The sequence below is a fragment of the Teleopsis dalmanni genome, chromosome 2, assembly GCF_002237135.1.
Source record: "Teleopsis dalmanni isolate 2A chromosome 2, ASM223713v2, whole genome shotgun sequence".
NCBI classification, from domain to species: Eukaryota; Metazoa; Arthropoda; class Insecta; order Diptera; family Diopsidae; genus Teleopsis; species Teleopsis dalmanni.
The window spans coordinates 52333081-52359233 of NC_051847.1; the positions used below are offsets into that span (position 1 = coordinate 52333081).

General features: G+C 26.1%; 1 protein-coding gene across 3 annotated transcripts in view; it reads left to right on the top strand.

Moving 5' to 3' along the window:
- LOC119678623 (heterogeneous nuclear ribonucleoprotein L) overlaps positions 1–26153 on the top strand; it is a 114905-nt gene that overhangs the window by 65673 nt on the left and 23079 nt on the right. For 2 of the 3 annotated variants that reach the window (XM_038090559.1, XM_038090560.1), the window contains one exon: positions 25691–25905. In XM_038090559.1, the coding sequence (XP_037946487.1) occupies positions 25691–25905 (215 nt within the window). The remainder of the gene's footprint in view (positions 1–25690; positions 25906–26153) is intronic. The other variant, XM_038090561.1, reaches the window with a different exon arrangement.

Sequence of the window (26153 nt, forward strand, 5' to 3'; positions counted from 1 at the left end):
GACTTCGATCTTTTCTAGAGTACGCATAGTTCTCATCGTACATTCGCGTGATGAACTTGTAAATTAATTTCATTTTAATCTGGTACAGACAAAGACAGACAAGCAAATATTTACTGAAAACAAGAAAAAAAATCAAATTTTCCGACAAAAAATGTAAATTAATTAGGTTTATATAGCTTAATTAAAATATATATATATGAAATTTAGTTACACCACAAAAAATTTTAAAAATTTAAAAATAAATTTTATTTAAAGCCTCATTAAAAAATTCTTTTCTGTTTTTCTTTTTTGCATTGTCATCAATGTAAATTCTTATGTCGTTACTTTTTATGGCGAGACATTAAAAACATTAAATTTATTTATAAACAGAATTTGATTTTTAAAATCGTTTGCTATGTAATTGTGAAATACAAGAGGTTATTTTCCTTAACTATTGATATTAATTCATTTTATTAGGCTGATTTTAATTTACTCTTAGAGAGTTCCTTTCAATCAACATTGTTTGTAAAAGTAGCAAAGGAAATAATGAAAAATTCTCAACACTAAGTTATACACACAAAATGTTGTTCTACGTTACTATATGAAATTGAATTTGTATCAGATTTAAAGTAAAACTCCGGCATAGTCTAAGAATTATGATGGGACTGAAATCTAGAAATTGCGTTTTTAACTCTTACTCTTATTTAGGTTAGGTTCGGAAGGCGCGTGCTGACAATTGTCAGCATTTCCACTCGAAGGCATATATTGTGATGCCTTCTAAAATTATGCCGGAAATGGCATGTTGCTAACCTTTGTTATCCTTGTTAAACCATTTGGTTTTCAAGATGAAATTGAGGAGATCCCATAAGGTTGCTTTCGTTTTCTCTTCCAAGCCAGTGAAAAAGCGATCTCCAAGACATTGAAGTCGCCTTGTCTGCAGTCTTGGATGGAGACACAGGAAGTGGTCGATAGATTCTACCTCCTTTTACCACTTGTTAGAACTCGCCACTATTGGAGTATAGGCGTAATGGCACAGTGACCCGTTGGTACTCCAATACGTACACGAACTGCAGCTTTGCAGAATAAGTAAAATAAGTAACTATGCGTTTAAAAAAAAGCTGAGAATGTATTATCTTATTTTATTTGCAAAGTCTACGGAAGTTATGTCCTTATGAGATTTATGAGGGTTGCATTGTTGATTACAAAAAAAAATTATTTTATTAGTCCATTTTTTTTCAATCTATTATTATAATAATAAATATTATGTAGAAAAACATACACCACAACTCTGATGACTGTGTGTACATTTAACCCAAAACTCTGCTGTTTTGGGTATACATATACATATATTGTGTTTAAACATTTCAATATGCATTACATAAAATCAGCAGATATTGGTATCTCAGAAATTAATTTCTTTTATATACAGTAGTACTTGAATATAACGTCTTCTGTCAGAAACCCTGTCATCAATTTAATATAATTTCTGTTCAGTGAAATTGATTTGAACAAATCTTTTACCTTGTTTTTGACCTTTGGAGCTCATTTAAACTGAGATTTCTTTTAGTACAACCCAGATATCACAACGTGCTCATTTGCAAGACTGCAGAATGGTTCAAGGACAATTAATTTGTGTAAGCTCATTGCGCATTTGGGTACCTTAATGTAATATTAAAATTTAATTTATATGATATTTTTATTTTTATTTTATTAAAGTTAATATTAAACGATGTTTAAAAAATAAAATTATATGTCAAGGTATTCAAGTTTTTAAATATTCTTCATTTGCTTTTTTTTTTCTAATTGAGTTTTACAGTTTTCTTGTTAAATCTTGAATATTTTTTTTTTTTTTTGAAAATGTTCTGTACACAGAATGTACGAGTTTAAAAAACAGAGTAAGGATCACGACATGTCAAAGAAAATTCTTAAGTTTTTTACACTTAAACAAGGTAAACTTTGACATTAGAAAAAAGCAGAGATAATATTTAAAGGAGATGGTCGGACAAGTGGGTGTTATGCAAGTCTGAAAATCCTGCTTATGCGTAGGTAGGCCAGAGACAGTTAGTTCCCATAGCAATGTTGGTTATTTAATCTTTAATAAAATAGGTCATTCGTGATACTACTTAATGCAATTAAATTCAATCTCAAAGAGTTCTGACATTTACGTTTTAAATTTCATTACTACAATTATATAGAAAATTTAACAAAAACCAGTGAACAAAAAGATAAAAAAAACTATAAAAAATTATATAAAATGTTATATATAAAAAAATATAAATAAATATTAGAAAATCTTACTTATTATATATTAAGATACAAGCAATAGTCATAAGAAGGAAGGTTAACCGAAATAAATTAAATAATTCTACTGATTGAATAATGAGTACAAAAGGGTTTAGGACGCTGTGCGTTACTGACATCATATAATATATTTTTTAGTCAAATTCTTGTGGCACATATTTTGCATAATCCGCATATTACACAAAAAGTAAAAGGAAAACCAAGTTTTTAAGGAAATTCTTAATTTTTGGAAAGCACATCTGGAAAAGTTTCTTAAAGTTTTGTGTTCCATAAATTATTTAAGAAGTGAGACAAAAATTGCGTTATATATACACACAATATATGACATGCATGCATAATGTGAACTGTGGGAAAAACATGAACTTTAACAAGTTTTTAACTTGTACAAAAGTGGAAGCACTTAAGCATAGAATGACATTTCAAATATAAAATACAAAAAAAAATTAAAATAAAATATATACACATTTAAAAAGAATTAAGTTTTTGAAAAGGAAATTGTCACAAAAAAAAACCTAAGAATAAAAGAAAATTATATTTTAAAAAAATTTTCTTTATATTTTTGCCTATGCTTATCACACTGATGTGAGGATTGGTAAAAAATGTGAATTGAAAATGCATTATCGCTAATAAGAACAGCAAAAATGGGAGACAACCATCATAATCCTTGCAGCTTTAAAAGCAATGTTTTACATGTTAATATATATTATGTATTTGGCCTATGCTTGGCCATACCCAGCAAGCAATGGTAATAGCAACATATTTTTGTAGTTTATGTGGTAAAAGATATATGTAATATTCTCGACTTAAACGTACTTATATATATATGTTGTCTAAACAATATTCTAATTAATAATTTAAAGTACGAGAATAAAATAAACCGTAGATTTATTCATAAAGTTCCTTGCACCGTACTGTGTTACCATTTAAGATTTGTGCTTAATCTGATACTTAGTAGACTAACAGCAACTGTTTTCGAAGTTATATTATCGAGTTTTTGAAAAAACTTAAATAATACAATCGATCAAGTACTATATGATCGACATTGCCTAAGGTCAATTGAGCGATAAAAATAAAATTAGTAAAAAAAGTGCGAGTTTTAGCTAAATCGACATACTTTAAATATATAGAAGATCAAATCAAGCATTTCCAGAGTTGTATTTCGTTAAATAGGGCCTACTCTGGGTGATTGATAAATGAAATTTTTGTATTTTATCAAATATTTCCAGATACAGAATGTATATATACAAAAGCCACCCTGTATATTGCAAGCAATGACTACAATAAATGTAACTTATTAAAGAAAAGTATAAAAGAATAACAATTTTAAAAAATTGTTTTAGGTCTATTATTATTTTTATTATCTAATTTTTTATATATTCTTATTTTAGCTAAGTCGATAATTCTATAATGGAACAGTTTAAGTTAATAATATTATTAACACTATTTATAACTTCTGAATGCATTCATTACTATATCACGCAATATTATAGCCATCATATTCCAAAAATATAAATCTAACACCTATTAAAGATAAAGATAAATATCTTCAGTATTTCAATTTTATTCATAGCCATTAGTATTTAACTTACCCTTCTGCTACTGGCCTTACTTTAACTCCCGCTGGGTTTGTTCTTTTAGGCGTATGTGTATGAGTGCTTCATAATGTATCTTACAAGTGGCACCAGCAGCATCACCATCAAGTGTTCCGCTGGAAAAATTGAAAAAAATTAAAAATATACTTGAAAGCATTAAGCATTCATAAACATATAAGTGCGGCGGTGGGAGTGGGGTATGAAAAGCATGTATTTGGTGTGAATATTATTGCTTATGTACATGTGTATACATATGTTTATTTCTTTGCCTAAGTGCAAATAAACACTTGAATATGCGCACTTGCCAAGGTGCAAGCTTAAAGATTATGACTCGTTAAAGGATCCTTAAATTGGGTCAAGCATTTGCGGTTGCTCATATCTCTTTACAATGATACTTTAAAAAAAATTAATTTAAATATTTTTAGTAGAAAGTTTCTTTAATATAATATATTTTCTTTTTTGTTTTAGGTAAGTCGCCGCAATATTTATGTAAAAAAAACATACACTATAAAACATCATTATTGTGAGTATTACTTTCCATAGAATTTGTTTGGTAATTTTCGTTACGTGTGGTTTGAAAAAAAAAAAATAAAAAATACTTTTATACAGAAATAATACAATATATGAACCTAAGAGCTTCAAATGTTGAATTTTAAGTTGATATAATTAAAAATTGTTTTCAAATCTATCTATTTTGTTAAATAGGATAATATATATAATATAAAATATAAAAAATAATGTATATTTATATAATTGATCATCTGGTCCTTCAAGTGAAAATTGAATTGCTTCAAATTCTTTAAGACTGTACATAGATTATTGTTTTTATTTCACTTAGTGACAACGCGGCACACATTCTATTTCGGAATATTAAACTATCAAACTCATCAAAAACAATATTTAGACTAACTTCTGGTATCTTTAAAATGTCAGTTTTTCCCTTGTATTTTATATTATAGTTAATGAAATAGATTCTTAAGTTTTGTGGTGATTTCTGAAGTAATTATTTAATTCAGACGTCGAGCATTTAGCATCATCGCTATCGGTAGTAACATATTTGTTAGCAATTTAGGCAATCACAGACATATAATTTATTTTTATGTGGCAGGATCACTAAAGTTTTCTCTAAGTCATTTTTGAACTTGTTTGAAATTTATTATTTTTAAGAAAAATAGTGTATAAACCACACAAGAAATTGTTTTTATCTTTATTGTTTTGCAAATACCAAAAGTATCATCGTTTCAATTGATATAAATCAATAAATAATGATCACAAGGTCATGAAACTTTGACATGTATCATCTGAAGGTTACTATAAATAAAAATAAATAAATAAATCTATTTGCATCTCGGGCAGATACCACAAGATTACACAAATATGTTATATATATATATCATATATATATATTATAGTAATATACATTAGTAGGTATATAAAACTAAATAATCATTAATTATAGAATGTAATAATAGTTCTTAAATAAATAAAAATTTTATTAATAATTAAATTAATTCACTATTATAAATCATTATCATGTTGAGTAAATTCATTACCGATCAGATAAAATCATTTATTTATTTAACAAATTAATATTTGCTTTCATCGATACTTAAAAAAAGAAAAAACAGATTGTTTAAAAATATAAACAAAAAAATCAAATGCAATTATGCAATTATTTTTGGATTTGTTGCAAAAAAAAAAACAACGTATTTTTCCATTATTTCAAATATGCAATTAAAATTTTTCCACATTTCATTTCTTACGTGAAATTGAATTGGCTTCTGAAATATTTCAGCATTTTCCGTATAAATGTTCCGTATTTTGCACAATCGTTAACGCATTATTTTTTGTAAATAAGCACCGACAGAAAATTGAAAAACATTTTGCATTGAGATTCATTTTATTTGCTTTAAGTGCAATGCCAATATCTATAATTTAAATATTATTTGTTGTTCTTTTTAAATGCACATTCAATTCAAAACAGACTTTTCAAGTTCAATGAATTGTTACGTCGAATAAAATTTATTCGTTAAGCATTTTTTTCCATTTTCATTTATAATTTACTTCATTCACACAAAAAAAAAACGGAAAGCACAATACTGCCACAATTTTGAATTCTGCAGATACAAATAAAAATATATACATATATAATAAAAAATGTCTTATACATAAATTCACAAGTTTTTTTGTAGAGACATATGGTAATTTTATCTTCTAAGTTTAATTTTTGTTATTATTGTGTTTATTAGATATAAAATGGTAACTGAATGGCATGGTAATTTAATAATCAATAAAATTAAATAAACTTTTTCTATTTTTAGTGTTAAATAGGTTAAAATTTAGTCTTCAAAAAATAAATATGATCTAATTAGAAGTTAAAAAAAAATGAATAAATATTATATTATATAATTACAAATAATTAAAATAATAATTTATGTTTACTAACTTATACTATGTTCAGACAGCCAGATTGCCTTAATCTAAAAATGAGTAAAAATGAAATTAAGTTAATTTCGAAAGTGTTTATACTGTACCAAATTAAGGAAATCATATGTTTTACAAATCAAATGTAAAAATTACATGCTCTAAACACCATTTCTATCTGGGAAATTTTAAAAGTTGTTTTTATAACTATAAAGGATCGCATTCAGTAGTTTTATTAGCTTTAGTGAATTTCAGGTATGTGAATTATTATTTTTCACACTATTTTAAATTAATAACAGTTACAGTTTTTTTTTATCTATATTCAAATTTAAAAATTCACACTTTCAAAATATTTTCCGTTTTATTAAAGTCAGCTGTTTTTAAAAATAAATATCACTTTTTCATTATCTCAACTTATCTTTTGCTTGAAATTTATCTGACGCATAGTTGCATTTGAAATTTTTCTTAATTTCAAGATTCGTTTAAACGAAATTAGGGCTATTTTCATTAATTTCGATCTAACCTTAAAACTGAATTTTTTATAAAACCAACTTAATTTCACTAAAACGAAAATGAAAGTAAGATTTTTGCGAAATTAAGGTGTGTCTGAACATAGTATTACCAAACCCATTGAGTTCCTGTAAGTAGTACATTATCAAAGAAAAGTGTTAAATTTTTAGAGAGAGCATAGTTCTTAATCTTTAACAATCTTTAACAAAAAATTATAATAATTGATTGCAATTTCCATAAAATGTAGCTTAGAAAATTGTTGAGATTAAAAACCATGTTAGCGTTTTAATTTTTATCCTCTGAGAAATTAAACAAAAGTAACAAAAATTTTAACATGTAAACAATAATAGATTTATGCAGCTTTGGAGCATATCGCTAAACAACATGCGTGATACTTTCTTCTAATTGGACAGGTTCAGAGTTCGAAATTTCGTACTTGTAGTCTAAAGTTATTAGAAGAAAAAATTTTAGAAAAGGAAGAAAAAATGTTACAAATTTGATCTATTAATGTTTAGCACTCACTGAAAAAAATCTCATGTGAATAATTTTTACTGAAGTTATGGGTCAGAAAAGAACGAGAAATATGTTACTTATTTGCTCTAATAATGCCTGGCATTTACCGACAGGACTCTCTTGTGAATAATTTTTATCGAAATTGTGGGCTAGAAGAGTGAAACAAACATTTAACTTATCTGATTTGCCACTGCCTGGCACTCGCCAAAAATAATCTATTCACTGAAAGTTCTAAATTTCTTAAAAGTCTATGCGATGTTTTCAATGTGTGTTAAAGAAATCATCAGAAAGAAAAAAGAGCACCTCAAAATATGAGTTCTCAAGTTATTAAGTGAACTAGCTTATTTTTATCCCTACATGTGGTATCATAACAGAGCCTCTCCTAAAAATGTACATAACATGGCTGCTATGAGATTTACTGCCATTGCTGCCATTTCTATCTGTCTTTATATGTGTTATAGTTGAAAAAATATCGTTTTGATTTTTTTCAAATTGGATAATACTATAAATCCAGTATTTATTAATGAAAATAATTAATAAAAAATTCCTTAACATCGCCCTTCACATTTAGAAGAAAAATTTCAATTATATTATAAAAACAATTTATTTTAAAATATTTGTAATAAATTTTCTACTCCGAAATAGTGACACTCGTTTATTATATATTGCTTGTATATATAGTAACACAATGTTCGATATTCTTATTCAAAAATATTCACCTGGAAACATAAAGTTTTTCTCTGCCATTCAAACAGAATTGAATTAGTTTACTATAGTGAAAGTGGCACACTAACGCATACATTATCTACCATATCTACTCGTACTCGTATTCATACTCGTATTGACAAAACTTTGACATCTGCTGTCACTGAATAATAGAATTTCTCATATGTTCAGACCTACGTCACCTTCATTAAGGTGTACCGATTCTTTAAAGCGAAAATGCTTTTTACCAGGAAAACAAAAATTTTAAAATATTTTTCATAAATTTGGTTCTCTGCCTTCAAATTTATAAATTAATAAATTTCCGAATGTTAACGGACCGAGCGATGAGACGCAGGAATTTTTATGTGCTTTTAAGTGGTTTTCTTAGGCCATTTTTAAAATAAACACAGGGTGATTTTACGGCATTGGCGAAAACACGTGTAAAAATAATTCGGCACAAATGGAACAAATAGGCGTGTGCTTATGACAACGACCAGCAACAGTTCTTCCCATATTGATGAGTGCCGACATTGGTTTGACTTGATTTGGATTAGATTTGGTTGCGGTACGATAAGCAAGCGACGTTACTCTGTACGTTGTTGACGGCGCCGGGCTATTACAGGGATTACATATTTGTTTGCTGTTTACCAACTCGTTTACTTCGCGGTTGCTATAGTGAGTAAGTGGGGAGAGTGTAAGCCCAGGACGGACGACTCTTAGAGCGGTAAAACGTATGCCGATCATTATGCCAAGAAATACGAAATACAGTCGCATATGGGATAAAAGATATGTGAAAAACCGATGAAAAATTTGTGGTGCGCATAATTTTTCCACATTAAATGCGGCCAAAAATGCGTTCCGTCTGTGCCTCTTTTGTGTTTTATTTTAGCGAAATTTTATTTTTGCTCTTATATTTCTTTTTTTTTTGTTTGATTTGTGTGTTTTGTTATTTTTGTTGCATTAAGCAGTAATTAATTTTTATTTATTTGGCAATTATGAAATTTTCAGAATATTATGTTTTTAATGCAGCAATAATTTTTAATTTTAAAAAAAAAGGAATAATTGATAAATTTGGTGTATTAGTAATCTTTGGACCAGTGTATGGATTATGAGTTCAAAGGAAGTAATTAAGAAATTGGATAGTATAATTTTTCTATGAAAATTAAAATAGGTTTATATTATTAGTAAGACATTTCAATTAAAATCAATTTGAATGCTTTGATAATGTAATAAAAAAAAATTAATTTCTACTGCGTCTGTATATTTCTACTGTCCATATCTACTTATGTACTATATCGTTGCCTTAGTACAGTACTGTTCTAATTCAAAATGTCGAGTTTTCGTAGTACACTGCTCATACTAAATTTCTAGAATTTTGGCTGATATTTCTTGGTTAAAAAAAGAAATATTTATTACAACATTATTGCACTTATCTGCGGATATATTTTTCAAATTGATGATAATTAAAACCCTCAAAATTCAAATTCTTCCACATTTTTCAATTCCTTATTTTTATTATTTTTATTACGAAATCATTATTAACAGCTCTCGTCTTAGATCTTTACATTCGCTTTGTTTTGGAGAAGTTTATTTTTAATCAACTTTAGCAATAATATCTTAATGATTTGTTTATGTGATTTTTAGCGCCCTGATGTTTTTTTACTATTAAAGCAATGTGGCTAGCACAATAGACCTTTGTCTATATGTATATCATAATTGAAAATACTTTTGTCAATTTTTGCAATAAATTTTTGGTTAAGTTCGCCTTAAACAAAAACCTTGCTCGTTAAATTAATTATTGACATTTTAACTGGGTTGATCAATTATTGCAGTATTTCACAGTTGATTTTAATTCCATGTAAGATAAGTTTGACAATGATTTAAGTAAAAAAAACAATTAATTTTATGAAAATGTACTTAAGAAATTAAACAAACTACAACGATTATGTTACATACCACAAGAAACTAAAGCGGTTACGATATGTGCAACATCCTATGTAATTTCAAATTGATAGGTGACGTAGTATCATATGTACTACGTGTCAGATATTTAGAGAAACAAGAATATGCCATTTAAATGCATCTTTGAAACTAATGGAATTGACAATATTTCATTTATAAATGAAGCTGTAGTGTATAGCTTAATTTAAGACAAAATTTAGCAAATTTTTAACAAAAATAAAGTATAAAACCATACCTTGGATAAAACGCACAAATTGTCAATGTCGTTGGTTCTGAAATATATACACTTAAGTGTACTATGAAGAATTTGCATGAAATATTGTAGTAAATGTAAAAAAATTAATTAAATACAGATTTTACTACCCTAGTTTAACATAACATAAAATATATATTAAAGAATTCTATATTTATATGTGAATATTAAATCTCTTAAAACTATTAGAATCTGTTAGTTTCATATATTTAAATAAGTCGATTATTTCTGCTATACACTTACAATTTCAATATATCGCTTTATAAACTGTTACTAAAAAAAATTAACTAAAATATTTTATAAAAAATAACGAAAAATAATTAAATATATTTTCTATACCGACATACCAATTATTAAGTTTTTTATTTATTCTTTATATTTTGCTTAACATTTTGTGGAATATTTATGTAGAGTAAATTCAACTTACAAAATTCTATAAATTTTTATTTTAATTTTATAGCCACTTTTTTGCGGCTTTCTTGTAAACTTTTACAGGTTGCGAGTATCTGAAATTGTTGCCTTACATTTTCTTTTCATTTTTCATAAGTTTATTTTTACATAAAGTAAACAATTTATTTTTATAGTTTTTACCCAAAATTTCATTGCAGCAATATTCTTCAAACTTCTTGAAATTGATTGCAGGTGAAGTTTTAAAATTTATAGTTCTTTACTACTCGTAATTTATTTAAAACTTAAAAATTAATTACTCTCCAAATCAGAGTAAAATACTTTATTTCCATTCTTGTGATCAGAAAATTCATTTATAAAAATCACAAAAATAATTTATTCTTAACTAAATCTCAGTGAATGTAGTAAAGTGCAGAAATTGAAATTTGATGTAGTTTAATCCTCCGACTCAGTGAAAAATTTTAGTAAAATATAATGGAAAAATATATAAAATAAATGGAAATCAGTTGTGCAGTTCACATATTTTATGTAAACTAAGCTATAATGAAAATATACAAAGAGTTATTTTTTTTTTTGTAGCTTCAAAATCACATGGATTCAGTTTTTTTTCTTGCAACTTCGAAAATCTATTGTGTGCTTGTCAAAGCTGATATTCAACATCTGTCTGTCCCTGTTTCCTATTGACTGCACTCCTCTAACTCCGTCCTACATCGACAAATGCACGTTTATTTGAAGCACTTTTGTCAGTTTCATTTAAATCAATTATTACGTTTTCACAATTTCGATGCCATTTAATTCCACGATTGATTACACTCCCGAATAGAAGCCATCCTATTCTATCTACGCAAATAGTTTTATGTAATCAATTTTAGTTATTTTTTCAATTACTAATAAAACGAAAAAAAAAAAACAAACAAAAAATCAGCTCATGCCAGATATATTTTTTCAATATATCAAAACCTATTGTTCGCATTGCTTCCTTCACCGTTTTCCATTCTCATTCCGATTTGGCTTATTGAAAATCAAATCGTAAATAATAAATGATACCAAATATTTTTTTATTTTTTTCCTTCGTTTTTCCGTTTGTGTATCTAATCTAAATTTTTTTTGTCTACCAGTTCTATAAATTAAAAATTATAAAATGTTTTTAGTGCAGGCTTTTGCTAACTAAGCATGCTGTACTTTTGCTGCAAAAGGCATAATGTATATTTTAATTTTTTATATATTAAAAATTTATTTGATCTTTATCAAAGGGTTAAAATTAATGTATTCTGCAAATTTGATATATAAAAATATATAATGAATTAAAGATTTATTTTTTATTTTTAAACTAGTTATTTTTTTATAATCCATTAAAACACTTACAGTACAGTTCCACTAAATCGAATCGCCGATTTATCAGATTCCCCAATTTTGTACCAATTGAAATTAGTAATAGAGGGTAATTTAAACTCATTTGGCATAAATGTATAGTATGTTTTGTAAGCCTAACTAAAAGTGTGGTGGATCTACCGAACAAAATTCAAAGGTTTATCAATTTATCTTAATAGCGTACATCAAACACCATCAATTTTTAGCACATCAAATATCTTTATAATTGTCAAATATGTAAATTTGGTTCGGAAATTGTAAAGTAATGCTCATATTTTGAAACAGTTTTTGATAAAAATTTTTAGAATACCTTAATTATTTTAAAATATATGTTATATTTTTATTTTTTTTAATAGAACTGCTATACACTGTTTTACTGCTAACTGCTTTTTTTTGACAAAATGCACAAATTTATTTATCAATTATTTTAAGTCCTAGTGATACGTATTAAGGGGGTTGCTATTATTCCTAATTTAAGAGAACTTCCATCATTTTAACAAATTTATTTACTTTCAAAATTCAATGAAATTAGAAATTAATTTATGAAAAATAATTTATTGTTCTAGAAAATTAATTTTCTTAGACATTAAACCCGACTCAAGTTGGATATCTACAAAATGGGTGAGATATTAATAATTCTTGCCTCAATGATCGTCGATTAGATTAACAATAGTTTTAAAAATTTCTGAAACTAATGAAGATTTTCTCTAAAATATGATCGAAAAATGTATAAAACGACTAGCTTAGAATCATCATAATACCTGAACCTGTTTGTAATTTAAAATATTTTAACCACCAACGAAAAGAAGAAAATGTAAGATTCTAGATATTGGTTCTACTTAATTTAGATAAGATTTTTTTTTTTTGAAATGATATTATTTTATCTCTCAGTATATTAAAAATTAAAAGATAGTTATTCCTATGTGAATATCTTGGAAAAACCTTATATATTCTACTCAAATTAGTTAGTTTCATAGTTTACAATAGAAAAAGTCTAGATTTTTTAGTGCAACTCATTTTGCAACTTGATTTCTAATTTTTTTTGTCAAGAACAGCTATAGATTATAATGTATTCGTTGGTTTGTTAATGTACTTGGTTGAATTAATATATTACCTAATGAACTTACTTCAATCCAATATGAATGACTAAAGTGAAAATAGAGGTTTTTGAAGTGCTTAAACTAATACATTCATAATATTATTACAAATATTTTTCTTCGACACAAATATTATTAATATAAGTATTCTAAATTATATGCCAAAACGTATATCAATAATAATAGAATACCTGCGTGAATGGCATTGTAATATATGTCAGTTGTAATGTAGGAACCATTTTAATAACATTATCTCTAATTTAGTAAAATTATCTTTTTTATGATTAGTTTAACGTTAGCAGTGCCGATACGAATTATTAAGTCATAAGGGATTAGAACATATTCTCCTAGCAATCATTTTAAAAATTTTTTATAAATAAATATTTTTCTAACGCTCGATCCATCCTTCACTCTGTCATTATTGGCCATAATTCAAGAGTTAATAATTTGTAATTCTCAATGGTAATTAATATTATATATGTATATATGTACATTTAGTACATTAAATGAAAAATCCTATACATTATACGTAATTATTATAAATGTTACACTATATATGAACTGTAATATTATGTAAAACAATTTTAGTTTTTAGTGTTTTAGTTTGAAAAACTTTTTTCTATTAAAATATTTTAATTTTTTTTAATAAAATCAATTTCTGGTACAATCAAAAGTTTTTATTTTTATGTCAAAGCACTTTTTTCGCAGGCAATATTGACAAATTAATCAAAAAGTTTAGAAACTCTTCATCATCAAAAAAAATTTTTTTTTGTAGGATTTTCTTTTTTATTGTAAGTTAATAAGTTCTTTGCAACTTTTATGCTGGTTCAGATAGAAAATCCATCAATCATTTCCTAAAAAATTTTCAACAATTCGTTTTTCTGGTTCTGGCTAGTTTGTGCTTTTAATTTGAAGCGGCTGCGCCCAATGCAAAATTCTAACCCATTTTGTTTATATATCACAGTGGCATTGCAAATTATGTGCCAATTTGATAGTGATGATGATGATGTTGATGGTGATGGTGATGGCATGCTAAAATACAGACATAATTATGAAATAAATATGTGTGGAAAAGGTGAAACGCAATGGTATTTTTTCACGCATCACTTGTATCTATTTTTACTTGAAATACGTCAGTTTCGACCCTACATTGCTTGCGCTTTTCGCTGTTCTGTCAAAATGTTGACAAAACAATGATGGATTGTTCGATAAATCGATTAACATACCAAAAAAATAAAATTGACTGACATATCTATACACTTAAAACTACTTAATATGTTTCAAAAATCAAATGAATCGAATTTAAATAAAATAAGTGATATTTCAAACAAACTTAGCAAAAGTATTTGAAAAATTTTATTGCAAAATTCGAACAAGTAATGTTTGTTCAATAGATTTCAAATTATTTTGATGTAAATTTTAATTTTATAATTTAAATACGCATATTAAAATTAAACTTAAGTATTGATTGAAATAAATTATAAACTTGTTATTCAAATATCTCATAAAATTTTATATACTATTAATATGTTTTAATTAAATTTTTTAAAATATAGCCCATTAAACTTTTTACAGATATATTATTAAATTATATTAGATATATTAGCAAAATTAAGAAAATGCTGTTAAAGAAAATTTTTTATCAATTGATTTTTTTTCTTTTCATTAAAAAAAGTGCAGTTAAGTAAAACTTTTTTTAAAGAGGTTTTTCGAACAGTAGTGAACTACAACAACAAAAATTCATTTTTATATTATTTTATTCGTAATTATTCGTAAGTAATATTTTGAGACTACAAATACCGGGAATTGAACTCATGTCGTCAAATTTTAAGCTCAAAGTCAACGTTCATTAGCCAAATGACCCAAAGCTGTACTTGACTTGTATGTTCGCACTTAGAGTTTTATTAATTTGCGGTGAAAATAGATTTTTCTGGAGCTTTGTCAATTTAAAATTTACTTGCTGTGTTTATATTAGAACGAAATCATTAACCAGCTGTAGAACAATTGAATTAATTAATTATATTTATATTTTTAGTTGTTTAATTTAAATACTATTCTGCAATATATTCTTTCTTATGTATAAAACCTAATCTAGGAACGTAATACTGAGAAAGTCATGCTAATATTATTCCACGCGTCGCACGGGTGAGATCAATATTTTGGGAATATAAGTTGTAATTTAACCTCAAATTTTTCAGACTTTTTTGTTATTGGATTTTCTTTTTATTTTTTTCATTTATTTAGTGCTATTAGCTGACATTTTAAATGTTTATTTAACATATTTTTTATGTTTAAGAGATGTATTGTTTTACAAAAAACAAACCTTAGAGCAACTATTAGCATTTAAAGGTTGTTAACAAGTTAACTTCTTAATTTAAAGAGTAAAAAAATAAATAGTTTTAGTCTACATTTATTAGTAATTGAAATAAATTTTTGGCTTGCTAAATTAATTTAAAAAGTCTTCTAATTTATTTGTTACTACTTATTTGCTAAATAATACATTAATCTACGTTAACTATATTACAATATAATTATTAAAATAAATCAAAATAAAAATATGTTAATTTAATTAATTCATATTTTAATTGTATTTGCAATATTTTTTTTGTTTTATTCAAACAAGAGACCGATTAAAATCAACGTATAAATTCACAGCAGCTTAATTATGTAAATTTTTTAAGGGATTTGTATGAATCCTGTAACACATGCAAGCGCCATTTAACTGCTAACACATACAATGACATAATTAAGAACTCAAAATGGCGCAAATTGTTGTATAAAATCATAAAAGTACACACGTTTTTATGCATGTCGGTCTAAAATGGCGTTTAAGTTAAGCATTGAAGAGGAGAGCGGAGTGCTTATACTTACAAGTGCCAGTACATACCACAGCAAGCAGTAAGGCAGTAAAGCAGGGTAAAAAAATACTATTTAAATTATGAGAAAATGCCTAGTAATTGCCAACTCATATAATTAATTCTACAATGTATGTGATATTATACAAGGTGCGACTACTTTCTAATATCTGTGTTGTTTTAACTATGTGTTGAAAAACATTATCAGCATTTTTTAGTTAAAATTCATATTTAAATTTTAAATTTATTTAACTATATTTTTTACCCTTCGTACACTTGATATTTATAGCACATTTAAAAAGAGACGTGCCCCATTTAAACCATATACAAATTTTAAGTAAACGAACAAAGAAAGGAATGGAATTAATAATAACCATCTGTATATCTCTCTAATAATCTGTTAATATTCGATATAGTCTCTTAGAAAATTCCAAAAATGAATTTTCATTTTAATAAGATTTATTTGAAGTTTGACTGAAAAATATAATTTTTTATAATCTTACGTATGAGTAATTTTGTATTTGAACTAATACAATATATATATTTTAAGAATAGAGTTCGATAACAGAACTAAGCATTATTCATATACATATCTGTCTCTTTTTCCGTCTGTTAATATTCGAACTAAACCTCACAGAAAACGATGAAAATTAATTTTGATTCTGAAAAGATTGCCTGAATACTCTGCGGAATAACAGTCTTATTTAAGTTAATCAAGGGTTTATCATCATAGGTGTCTTAAAGACCACATATTAATTATAAGTGAATTTTTTTTTTTTTTGTACAATCTTTAGATAATTTATCAAGCCGGGTTCATTTCCTACCAAAAAACAAAAAGCTCAACCAAAATACCAAACCTTTTTTATGAATTATTTTGAATAACAAAGTTATATTTTTCAAAAGATGTTCAAGTATAAAGGTACTAGAATAATAATTTTGAACTCAACTATAGGTGTTTATGAATATAAACCATTCATTTTTTTTTCCAACTTTACGTATGAGTAATTTTATGTTTGAATTTAAGTATATATATTTAAATACAGTCCATTACTAACTCAATAACTAAAATAAGATACTTCAACTAGTTTTTTTTTAAATAGAATTTTTTTATTGGCCTTAATCATCACTTTTATTTTTATTCTTACTGATATATAAATATAATAGCCATATATAGCTATTCATATATCTATTTATCTATCTAACATATTAACTGTTATATTAACTATTGTGAAAGTATCCTTTCAGTACAATTGAAATATATTTCGACTTAAAATGGTTAGAATGATTAACTTTATTGCTATTACTAGCCAAGTTTATTAACTCACTGATAACTGCTATAGGACATTATTCTACGCAGCCTGCCAAAAAGAGATCTTTTTCATTAATTATAATTTCTAATTAATTTTGTTTTTTTCGTAATTTTGAAGAAAGTGTTCTGTGCCTTTTGCACCCTGTAAAAGACCAACTAAACGTTTCCAAGCATTTAATGAAAGCAACCCAAGAATTTTGTTTCCCACGTCGTTTTACCGTTTACTCCCTTCCATTTGCTGTCACATAAAACATAAAATATGACTGGAAGGTGTGAATTCATGTTACAAGCCATTTTCAAGAAAATAAATACATACCAATATTTCATATTTAATTATATTTTAAAAAATAAATTACTTTTTTCTATAATTTCATTATGCAGACTTTTTTAAATAAAATTTTATATCAAAATTCGGAAAAAAAGTAATACTAATGTGATAAAAAACAATTTTGGTTTTTATAATTTTTAAATTTTACGGCAATAGTTAAAAAAATATTAATTATAGAGAAAACTCTCTTGACCGCTCTTGGCTACTTTTGTCCGCAGAAGACGGATGTCCGGTCAAGGGGTTCAATTGTTGCAAAGAACGATAAAAACATTTGATGTTTGTCTGTTAGTATAGCATGTCATAATATTAATTTCATAATATTTACTATTGATTGAATAGAGTGTTGAAATATATTTATATATGATAAATATTATACTGAAAAATAAACAACAGCCAGTATCCCAACTAATAGCACTAATGTATTAAAACAAGAAGTGGAAAAAAATAGACTGCTAACTTGGAATCCAAAAGAAAAATGGTACTAGTTAACTTTATCAAAGCCATGAAATAAATATGAAATTTTCATAAACCATACGAAGTTGTTGAAAAGATATAATTTATAACTTTTATGCTGATATCCTTACACAATATATAAGCATGATAATCTTGAATATTAAAACAATATATAAATTTTGCTTTTACATAGATTATATTTTTTAATAAATTGCTTCCAAAAATATAATTTTAAAAATATTCATATTATATTTTCTCCTTCAACACTTAAAATATTTAAAAAAATTTCATATATCGTATATTTTCTAAAACCACTTCTAATTATCTTAAAACCCATTGAAAACTTCATTAAAGAGTTCCTGATGTGTTCTTAATTGTCTTGAACTTTAACAATTCTTTTTAGCAATACTATTTCGCATTCATTTTTCAAAATTATGCCGTCATTAATATCAACACCAATGGCATCATAATATTCCATGTTTTTTGCTGATTACAAAACTAATGAGTTCGTAAACTATATTAAGTACACTTAACATTTTCCAAAATTAAAATGTTTATATTGAAGTAGTCATTAAAACAGCGAATGCTGTAAGAAAATTTCAACTGAAAAGTAAATGTGTTTTTCCTGGCACTGACAAGAAGTTTTGTATTAAAAAAAGAAGAAAAAATTATTGAAGTTAAAAATATATACAACATTGTTTTTAATTTCATTTAGAATTTCTTTTTCTTTGTTTTAAATATCTTTTAAAGTTAAATATGTGAAGTAGTATTTAAAGAGAGAGTTTAATACTCCTTGAAAAATTATAATTTGACGCCCAATAATACTAATTCCCATATATGATGTCAACACTTTTCGCATCATTTCCATCATTAATACTCGTAATTAATATTCTAATATTACTAATATTCTAATATTACTAATTTTCTTGCATCTGTATCAATTCGTTTATATAATAACATAAAAATTTTTATATATCAGGTTAAATGTTCTATATTTATATAAAATATTTTACTTTTTACCTTTAACGGTCACTTACTGTCATCTCTATCTTGGTTTCTAATAATCTAAACAATATCTTAAAGTTAATACTAAAGTTTAATACTTTTTTAATCAACAAGACTATATGGAACTTAAAGCTTAACATCACCAATCATACGATTAAGATATGACATAAAAATTTCCACAAGAGATATATTTGTTTTTTAATTTATATATATATTCATTTACTATTAGTCATAAGACAGCTAGTTGATTTAGATAATAATTTTAAAGTGGAAGAATATAAATCATTCATTGAAAGATGCTATCAAGATTAACAATAACAATTCTTATGTTTATTTTTTTTTGTTGAGAGTGGCGCGTCTTTATAACAGAAAGAAACTATTTAAAAGTTAGACGGATTTGAATAGCAAAGAAAAGACAACAACAAAAAGTTTATTAAATTTATTGAAATTTCGCTGACTATGCAACACTGTTTTGAGTATTGCCAAGTACTCAACATCAGTGGTCTTAGGAAATATTTGAATTTTTTAATTAGTTTACAGCCCATATATAATTTATTTGAACTGCAAGTGCCAGGTTTAGAATTTGTACCTGTGGTGAAATCATATTTTAATCAGTACGAGCTCAGTTTTGAAGCTCAGAAGCTTCATCTGATGTTGCCACATTTGCGTGTTTTGAAATAGATACATAAAATTAGAACAGGACATACACAAGGCAAATAATAGCAAATCTAATTATTCTTAAATAATATTAGTATTCTATTTTTACATGTTTTCGACAAAAGAAACCATGGTTTTTAATAGAAATTATTGTTTTAATAGAGAGGTGTTTTGAACAGTAGTGAATTACAAGAACAAAATTTTTGGCTGATTACACAGCTGTTTCGAGTATTGCCAAATACTAATTATCAGTAGCCTTTTGGAATTCTATCGCTTATTTCATTATACGTTAATAATTAAATTAATTATTTAAGTGAAAGTAATATGCATATGAGAAATATTAACAGTAAATGTTATATAGTTAGTTGAGTTTAGTTGAGTTGTTTTAAACTTAAAAAAATAAAGTGCCTTAAATTTTGTTAGCAGTTGATTTAACACTAATAATCTTGTTATTTATATTTAAATAATATAAATATTTTCTCCACGATTTTCATCTCAAACTTATAAGTCTTGAAACGTTTCAGATTCACTAAGCATGAGTATTGAAAAGTGATTAAATTTTTCATAACTTCCATAGTTCTACCTAATATTGAAACTTTTAGTACTTAGTTTTTAATATCCAATTACTTCCACTTACATATAGCTTAGATAATTATTTTCAACTTAAATAAATACCTTTAATACCTTTAATTTTATAAACAGTTGATTCAGCAGTAATAAGATTGTTATTTTAAATAAATAATAAAATTATTTTCTCCACGATTTTTATCGCAAACTGACAAGAAATTTTGAAATGACATAAATTGATTTTTAAGAAAATGCCATTTAGTTCTATTTTATTAGTTCAATAAAATTTTTATTTAAAATGAAAGGCACTCCCTCTTATTGTATTCTATTATGTGATGCATGTCAAAGTTTAAAATAAGAATCATCAAAATGAAAAAGAAAAGGTATATATTCTTTTCTTTTATTTAAAAAATAATAAAAATAAAAAATTTAAAAAGAAAAACTTAAAGGTTCAGTGATTTTCTATTGTTATGCGGTAATAAATTTTTAAGCACAATGACTTTCAAATTATTTTCGCATAAATTAAAGCGGATAATCCATTAAATCCTTTATATATCTTTATATTTTTCTTTTTTTTTTCTTAAAAAATAAAAATAAAAACTTTATTTAATCCTAATAAAAGCTGGGAGCGCAATTTTGTCAAATGGATTCGCGTTTATTTACAGCGTCAAAGCGACATTTGCCACCAATTGTTCCATTCAGTTTTCATGGCAAGGAAATAAAAGAATTAAAAATAAAATACCGCAAAACATTTACCGAGTGACTGCAACAGCGACATTAACTGCCATTAAAAACTGCTGCTTATGGTATAAACTAGCAACGAAAAAAATTAACAAAATTACAAAAACACAAAAAATAAAAAACAAATAAAAAATAATGCGAGCGGTAGTGCTCCGCAAAGTATGCAACGCATTTACATAAAATTCTGAATAAAAAAAATTAAATGTGGCAGCACTTGTGAAAGTTATTGTTTATCTCATGCTAGTATGCATTTTTCCTTTTCCAACTCCTTCTCGCTTCAACTTCGGTGTATTTTTGTCAATATGTGTTTTTAGCCACACATTGCATCCGGAACCGGAAACGTTATGTTAACTGTGACAGTCCCATTATTTTTTTTCTATGCTTGCTACTCTCCGCCTTAATAAAGTGCAAAAATTATGCAAGCACTGCCATATCAAAAGGAAACAGTTTGCTATTCAGAGATTTTTTTAAAGCAAGATCAAAAGCAATTACAGTGTTTTTTTTTTGTTACATTTACTGTAGACAAATTAAGCCGTTAGTGCAAATCCTTAACGAAGTAATGAGTTAATTTTGTTTGTAAAGCATGAAGGCGGTAGGGTAATGTGTAGTGGAGCGCTTGAAAATTTACCATATTTCTGTAAGAAAGATTTTCACTTAATTTAGTCTTATACTTCGATATTAACATAATCTCAAAAGATTTTGTTATGTTACAATAAGAATTATTTTAAAGTAAAAAATTGTAATTACTTCATGCTAAAATTGCTTCCAAAAGTGTTTTTATTATAGCGAAGAAGTTGAGTTTTTTATATGAAGAAATTAAAATCCCCATAAGTAGAAGAATTAGAAATTAATTTAGATATATAAGTAGTAGTATGAACATGAACTTCATATGCTGAAACTTTTTTCAATATAAAATTGAATACACATTGCAGATTTATTAAGTGAGCGTTTTATAATATACTGAAGTTGGTATACATTCACAGTATATTCCTGTGCAATGTCATATTCAATATTCTGATAGTCTGTCTATAAAGCATTTCTCAAATAAAAAATTTTTTTAAGTGAATGATATTCTGTATGTAACAAAAATCAAAATTTTTATTTGTTCACCATATGGTATGTAAACAAAAATGCACTTTGTCAGCTTTACATTCAACATAATAATCACACCGATTCGGCTATTCGAAAAAATAATTGAAAATTTCACGACATGTGTAGTCCTTTGAGTTCCAGAATTATTTTCAAGAGTACATTGAGTACACATAGATGAAAGTATTGCAGTCATTAAGGCCAGTGTCGAGAACATCTTATATGAAGAATTCAAAATTATATACGAAAAGTAGGTACTTGCGAAACGATTTTACGAAAAATTTTTCTCAAGTTCTTTAGCTTTCACCCTAGAATTTTCGTTTAAACAGTTTTGAAACCCATTCATTTTTCAGTGCAAAGTCTGATTGTTCCACTTTTCATAAGTAGCTCTATCTATCAACAGAACTACCGCATTTGGTTTTAAATTTTAAACATATCAATACTTATATCTATATACATTATATATTCAAATAATAAACTTTGCTGTGATTTAAAGCTTTTTGAAATCACCGAAATATTATTCTTTAAAAACGAAACATAATCTGTGACACCATCTTGTCATATGTAATTATAGAGAAACCATGGTCTTACTCAATGAAATATTTGATTATATATTATCTACAAAAGATAATCAGACAAGCAAACTGTAATTTTATTTTTAGAAGATTTTTAAAAGACAACAAAAAAGAAGCAGAAAATTTAACCTCCAGGGTGGAGTTGTTAAGACGCTGCAGTGTCTGTATTATGACTGAAATCATTTTTATCGTCATGCTATAAAATTATCTACCTTTCAAAAAAAACTAACTTCATCTTTTATATACTCACCTAGATTTCTTTACTTAAGAGAGATGAGTTAAACAGCAAGGCACTAATCTTATTTGATAACTTTGCTTGCCTTCAATTATTTTGATGTCCTTATACACAGATTAATATTTGCGCTTCTTATGCTTAAGCAATTATCAATAGTACTACATCTAGGTTAGGCTAAGTTATAACAGTGAACGTAAAGATCAATTTATGACTAAAAACACAAATTTTAAGGGTTTGAGCTACATGGAACCTTTAATAAAACCAAAGATCTTAAGATCCTTTAGGAATTGTATTTAATCTTCGTTAGTTGTGTATCTAACCTTAAAATGCTTTTTTTTATGTAAATAAAAATTATTTTATTTATTTAAAATGTACCATTTGGAATAATATATGGTACATATACATATTATAAGAGAAAATAATAGCAAATGATTATAATAATCACGGTCTTGTTTCTTACAAAATTCTAGTTTCCGCTTTAGGTCACTGAAAATTTAATAGCTTATTTGACAAGTGCATCCGTTTAGTTCTCACTTGCCACAAACCAATGACGTTTTTTGTAACACGCCAACCAACTCACGCCAACCACAGAAATTAGACTGAAGCGGAATGATTGCAGAAAACTCAAATGCTCAAAGCTTTACACTAACACCAAGAAAATTATATAATATAAACTAATGGGTTTCTGACGCCTACAGTGCCACCTAACGTCAGCACAACAACGTACATACGGCAAAAGTAAAAAAAAATTGTTGCATGCAACATGGTCCTCCCGCACAGCTGCGGTGATTTTCAATTAAAAGGAAATTTCCTTTGGGCAAGAAAATAAGCGTCACAAGAATAAATTTTTGCTTAAAGCTAAAACACGAATATAAAATGTTCTAACTTTCTTCACTTGTGGTTTTTGTTATTTTTTTTATATTGTAAAATATAATAAAAAATTATAATGCGAAAGCAGATAATAACTTTAGTTGCACGATATTAGAGCAAACTGTGCGCCAAATTAGAATCCTTACACGAGACAGAGCAATGATTAGCTTCCAGCAAGTTTAGATAATGTAAATGAAAACGTTTTAGATAAAGTAAAAATTTTTCAAAGAACAGGGATGGTACGTATTGTCCACTGTGGCGTATGATTAATATTTGCTATTAAAATTAAAAGTAAAAGAAACAACCATTTGTGATAGCAGCTGCTTTTCATAATTTTTCACTTTAATTGTTGGAAAACTTTGAGATACCAAAAGATAAACTGACTATAGCCTGATTTGATGCACATCGGCTTAAGTGTTATTAACATAATTATTCTTTTAATTTGTTTGTTGTTTTCTTAAGTCTTTATAAACTCAAAACTCGTGAAGGATATCTTAATTTCTTCTTAACTTTTTTATTTGAAAACGAGTAAAAGTAATTTAAAAAACTTTTTTTATGTCAAAAAAATCTACACATGGAATTTGAAATTAAGCGTAAATATTAGAGTTTAAAGCTGTATGACGGCATGTCAAGACTTCAACATTTCTCGACGTTTTAATTACGTTTGAAATTATTGACACTTTACGGTAATGAGTTTTTATTATAGAAATATGTTGAGAAAGATATTTTTATACAATGGGACTTTAGAAATCATATAAAAGGAATATGTTTGAATAATAAAAAAAAAACAAATAAAAATGAATCGAAAAGTTGCATTAACTCCAACAAATTTCGGAAAAAATAATTAAGTTCCAATCTTAATATGACATCAACATACATTACAAATTATATAAAATAATACAGTATGTGGAATTAAAAAAAGTGCATAAAAAGTTTTATAAACCAGTTATCCTTTTATAGTTTGAGTTGTATTTCTTAATACACAATTTCCAAAATATCTCAAATTTCCTTTAAATTTAATAAGTCGATTGTGAAAACATTAGGCCAAACTCGCCTTCTTGTTTTTTTTCTAATATTGTTTTGCGATATTTAAATTCCATATTTCTATATTTGGCAATATTTTTGAATGGAATATTAGATAAAATTTAATTAATACGATTTATAAATCCTTAACGATTTATAAAATTTGAAATTTTTTAAATCTAAATTAACATATATTTATTAATCAATTAAATATTTATATTAATATAGATATTTAGCGATCTAACCTAGTACAATCTATATGCGTTTTTCAACAAACCATCAAAGAAAATATATTTCTGTAGTACTTGAAACTAATTTCTTTTGAAAATGTCATTATTTTTAACTGAATTTTCTTTTAGATATTTTTATATTTAAATTATATTTAACTTAGATCCAAAAAATTACAGTTTGGAACTTTAAAAAAAATTTTTGATAATCATAAGATCATAAGCGAAAAAGCCACTTAATTTAATATTATTTAATTTTCTTAAGTATCTATTTTTGCATAGTATATATACAGTTTCTTTTATTAATTAATTAACTATTAAATATAAACTTTTTAATTTAACTATAAATTTCTTTTAATTTTTTAATTATTTTTTTTTTTATTTTTATGTTTCGTTTTCGCTGAATTTGTTTCCTGCAACACAAAAAACAAAACCTACAAATTGCATGCCACTTATATAAATGTTAATTAAAAAAAATGAAAACTAACAAAATATCATGAAACTGCACGCCTCATCGTATTCATCAACAACAACAAAAACAACAAAAATCTACTTCTTCTTTTTTTTTTGAAACATTTTAATGTGTATAATTATTCTTAAATTTTGTGTAAACATATAAAAATCAAAATGAATTGCAACAGTTGGCATGTTAAGCTCACCAACCAATTTTTTTAAAGAACCACCACTTTTGGGACCAGGTGCAGCGTTCCCACCATTTGGTACACCAGAATTTCATCCCACCACACCTGAAAACTGGAAGGGCGCCACTATACATCCAACCGGACTTATGAAGGAACCAGCAGTCGTTCCCGGTCGCAATGCACCAGTAACTTTTGCTACACAAGGACAAGCACAGGTGAGTTAAAGCAACAAATAAGAATTTCACGCACATATTTTAAACACAAATGTTGGATATATGGTATATTAATTTCATGAAATTTATTTTATTTTACAATTATTTTAACAAGTGCATTTGTGCGCTTATATTGACTGGCAAATATGCTCTGTTACAGCACTTCAATATGCAATCGTTGGTTAAATATTGCATATGCAACATGTGTGTATACAGAAATTTAAAACTGCTCCATTTATTCAATATTTTCA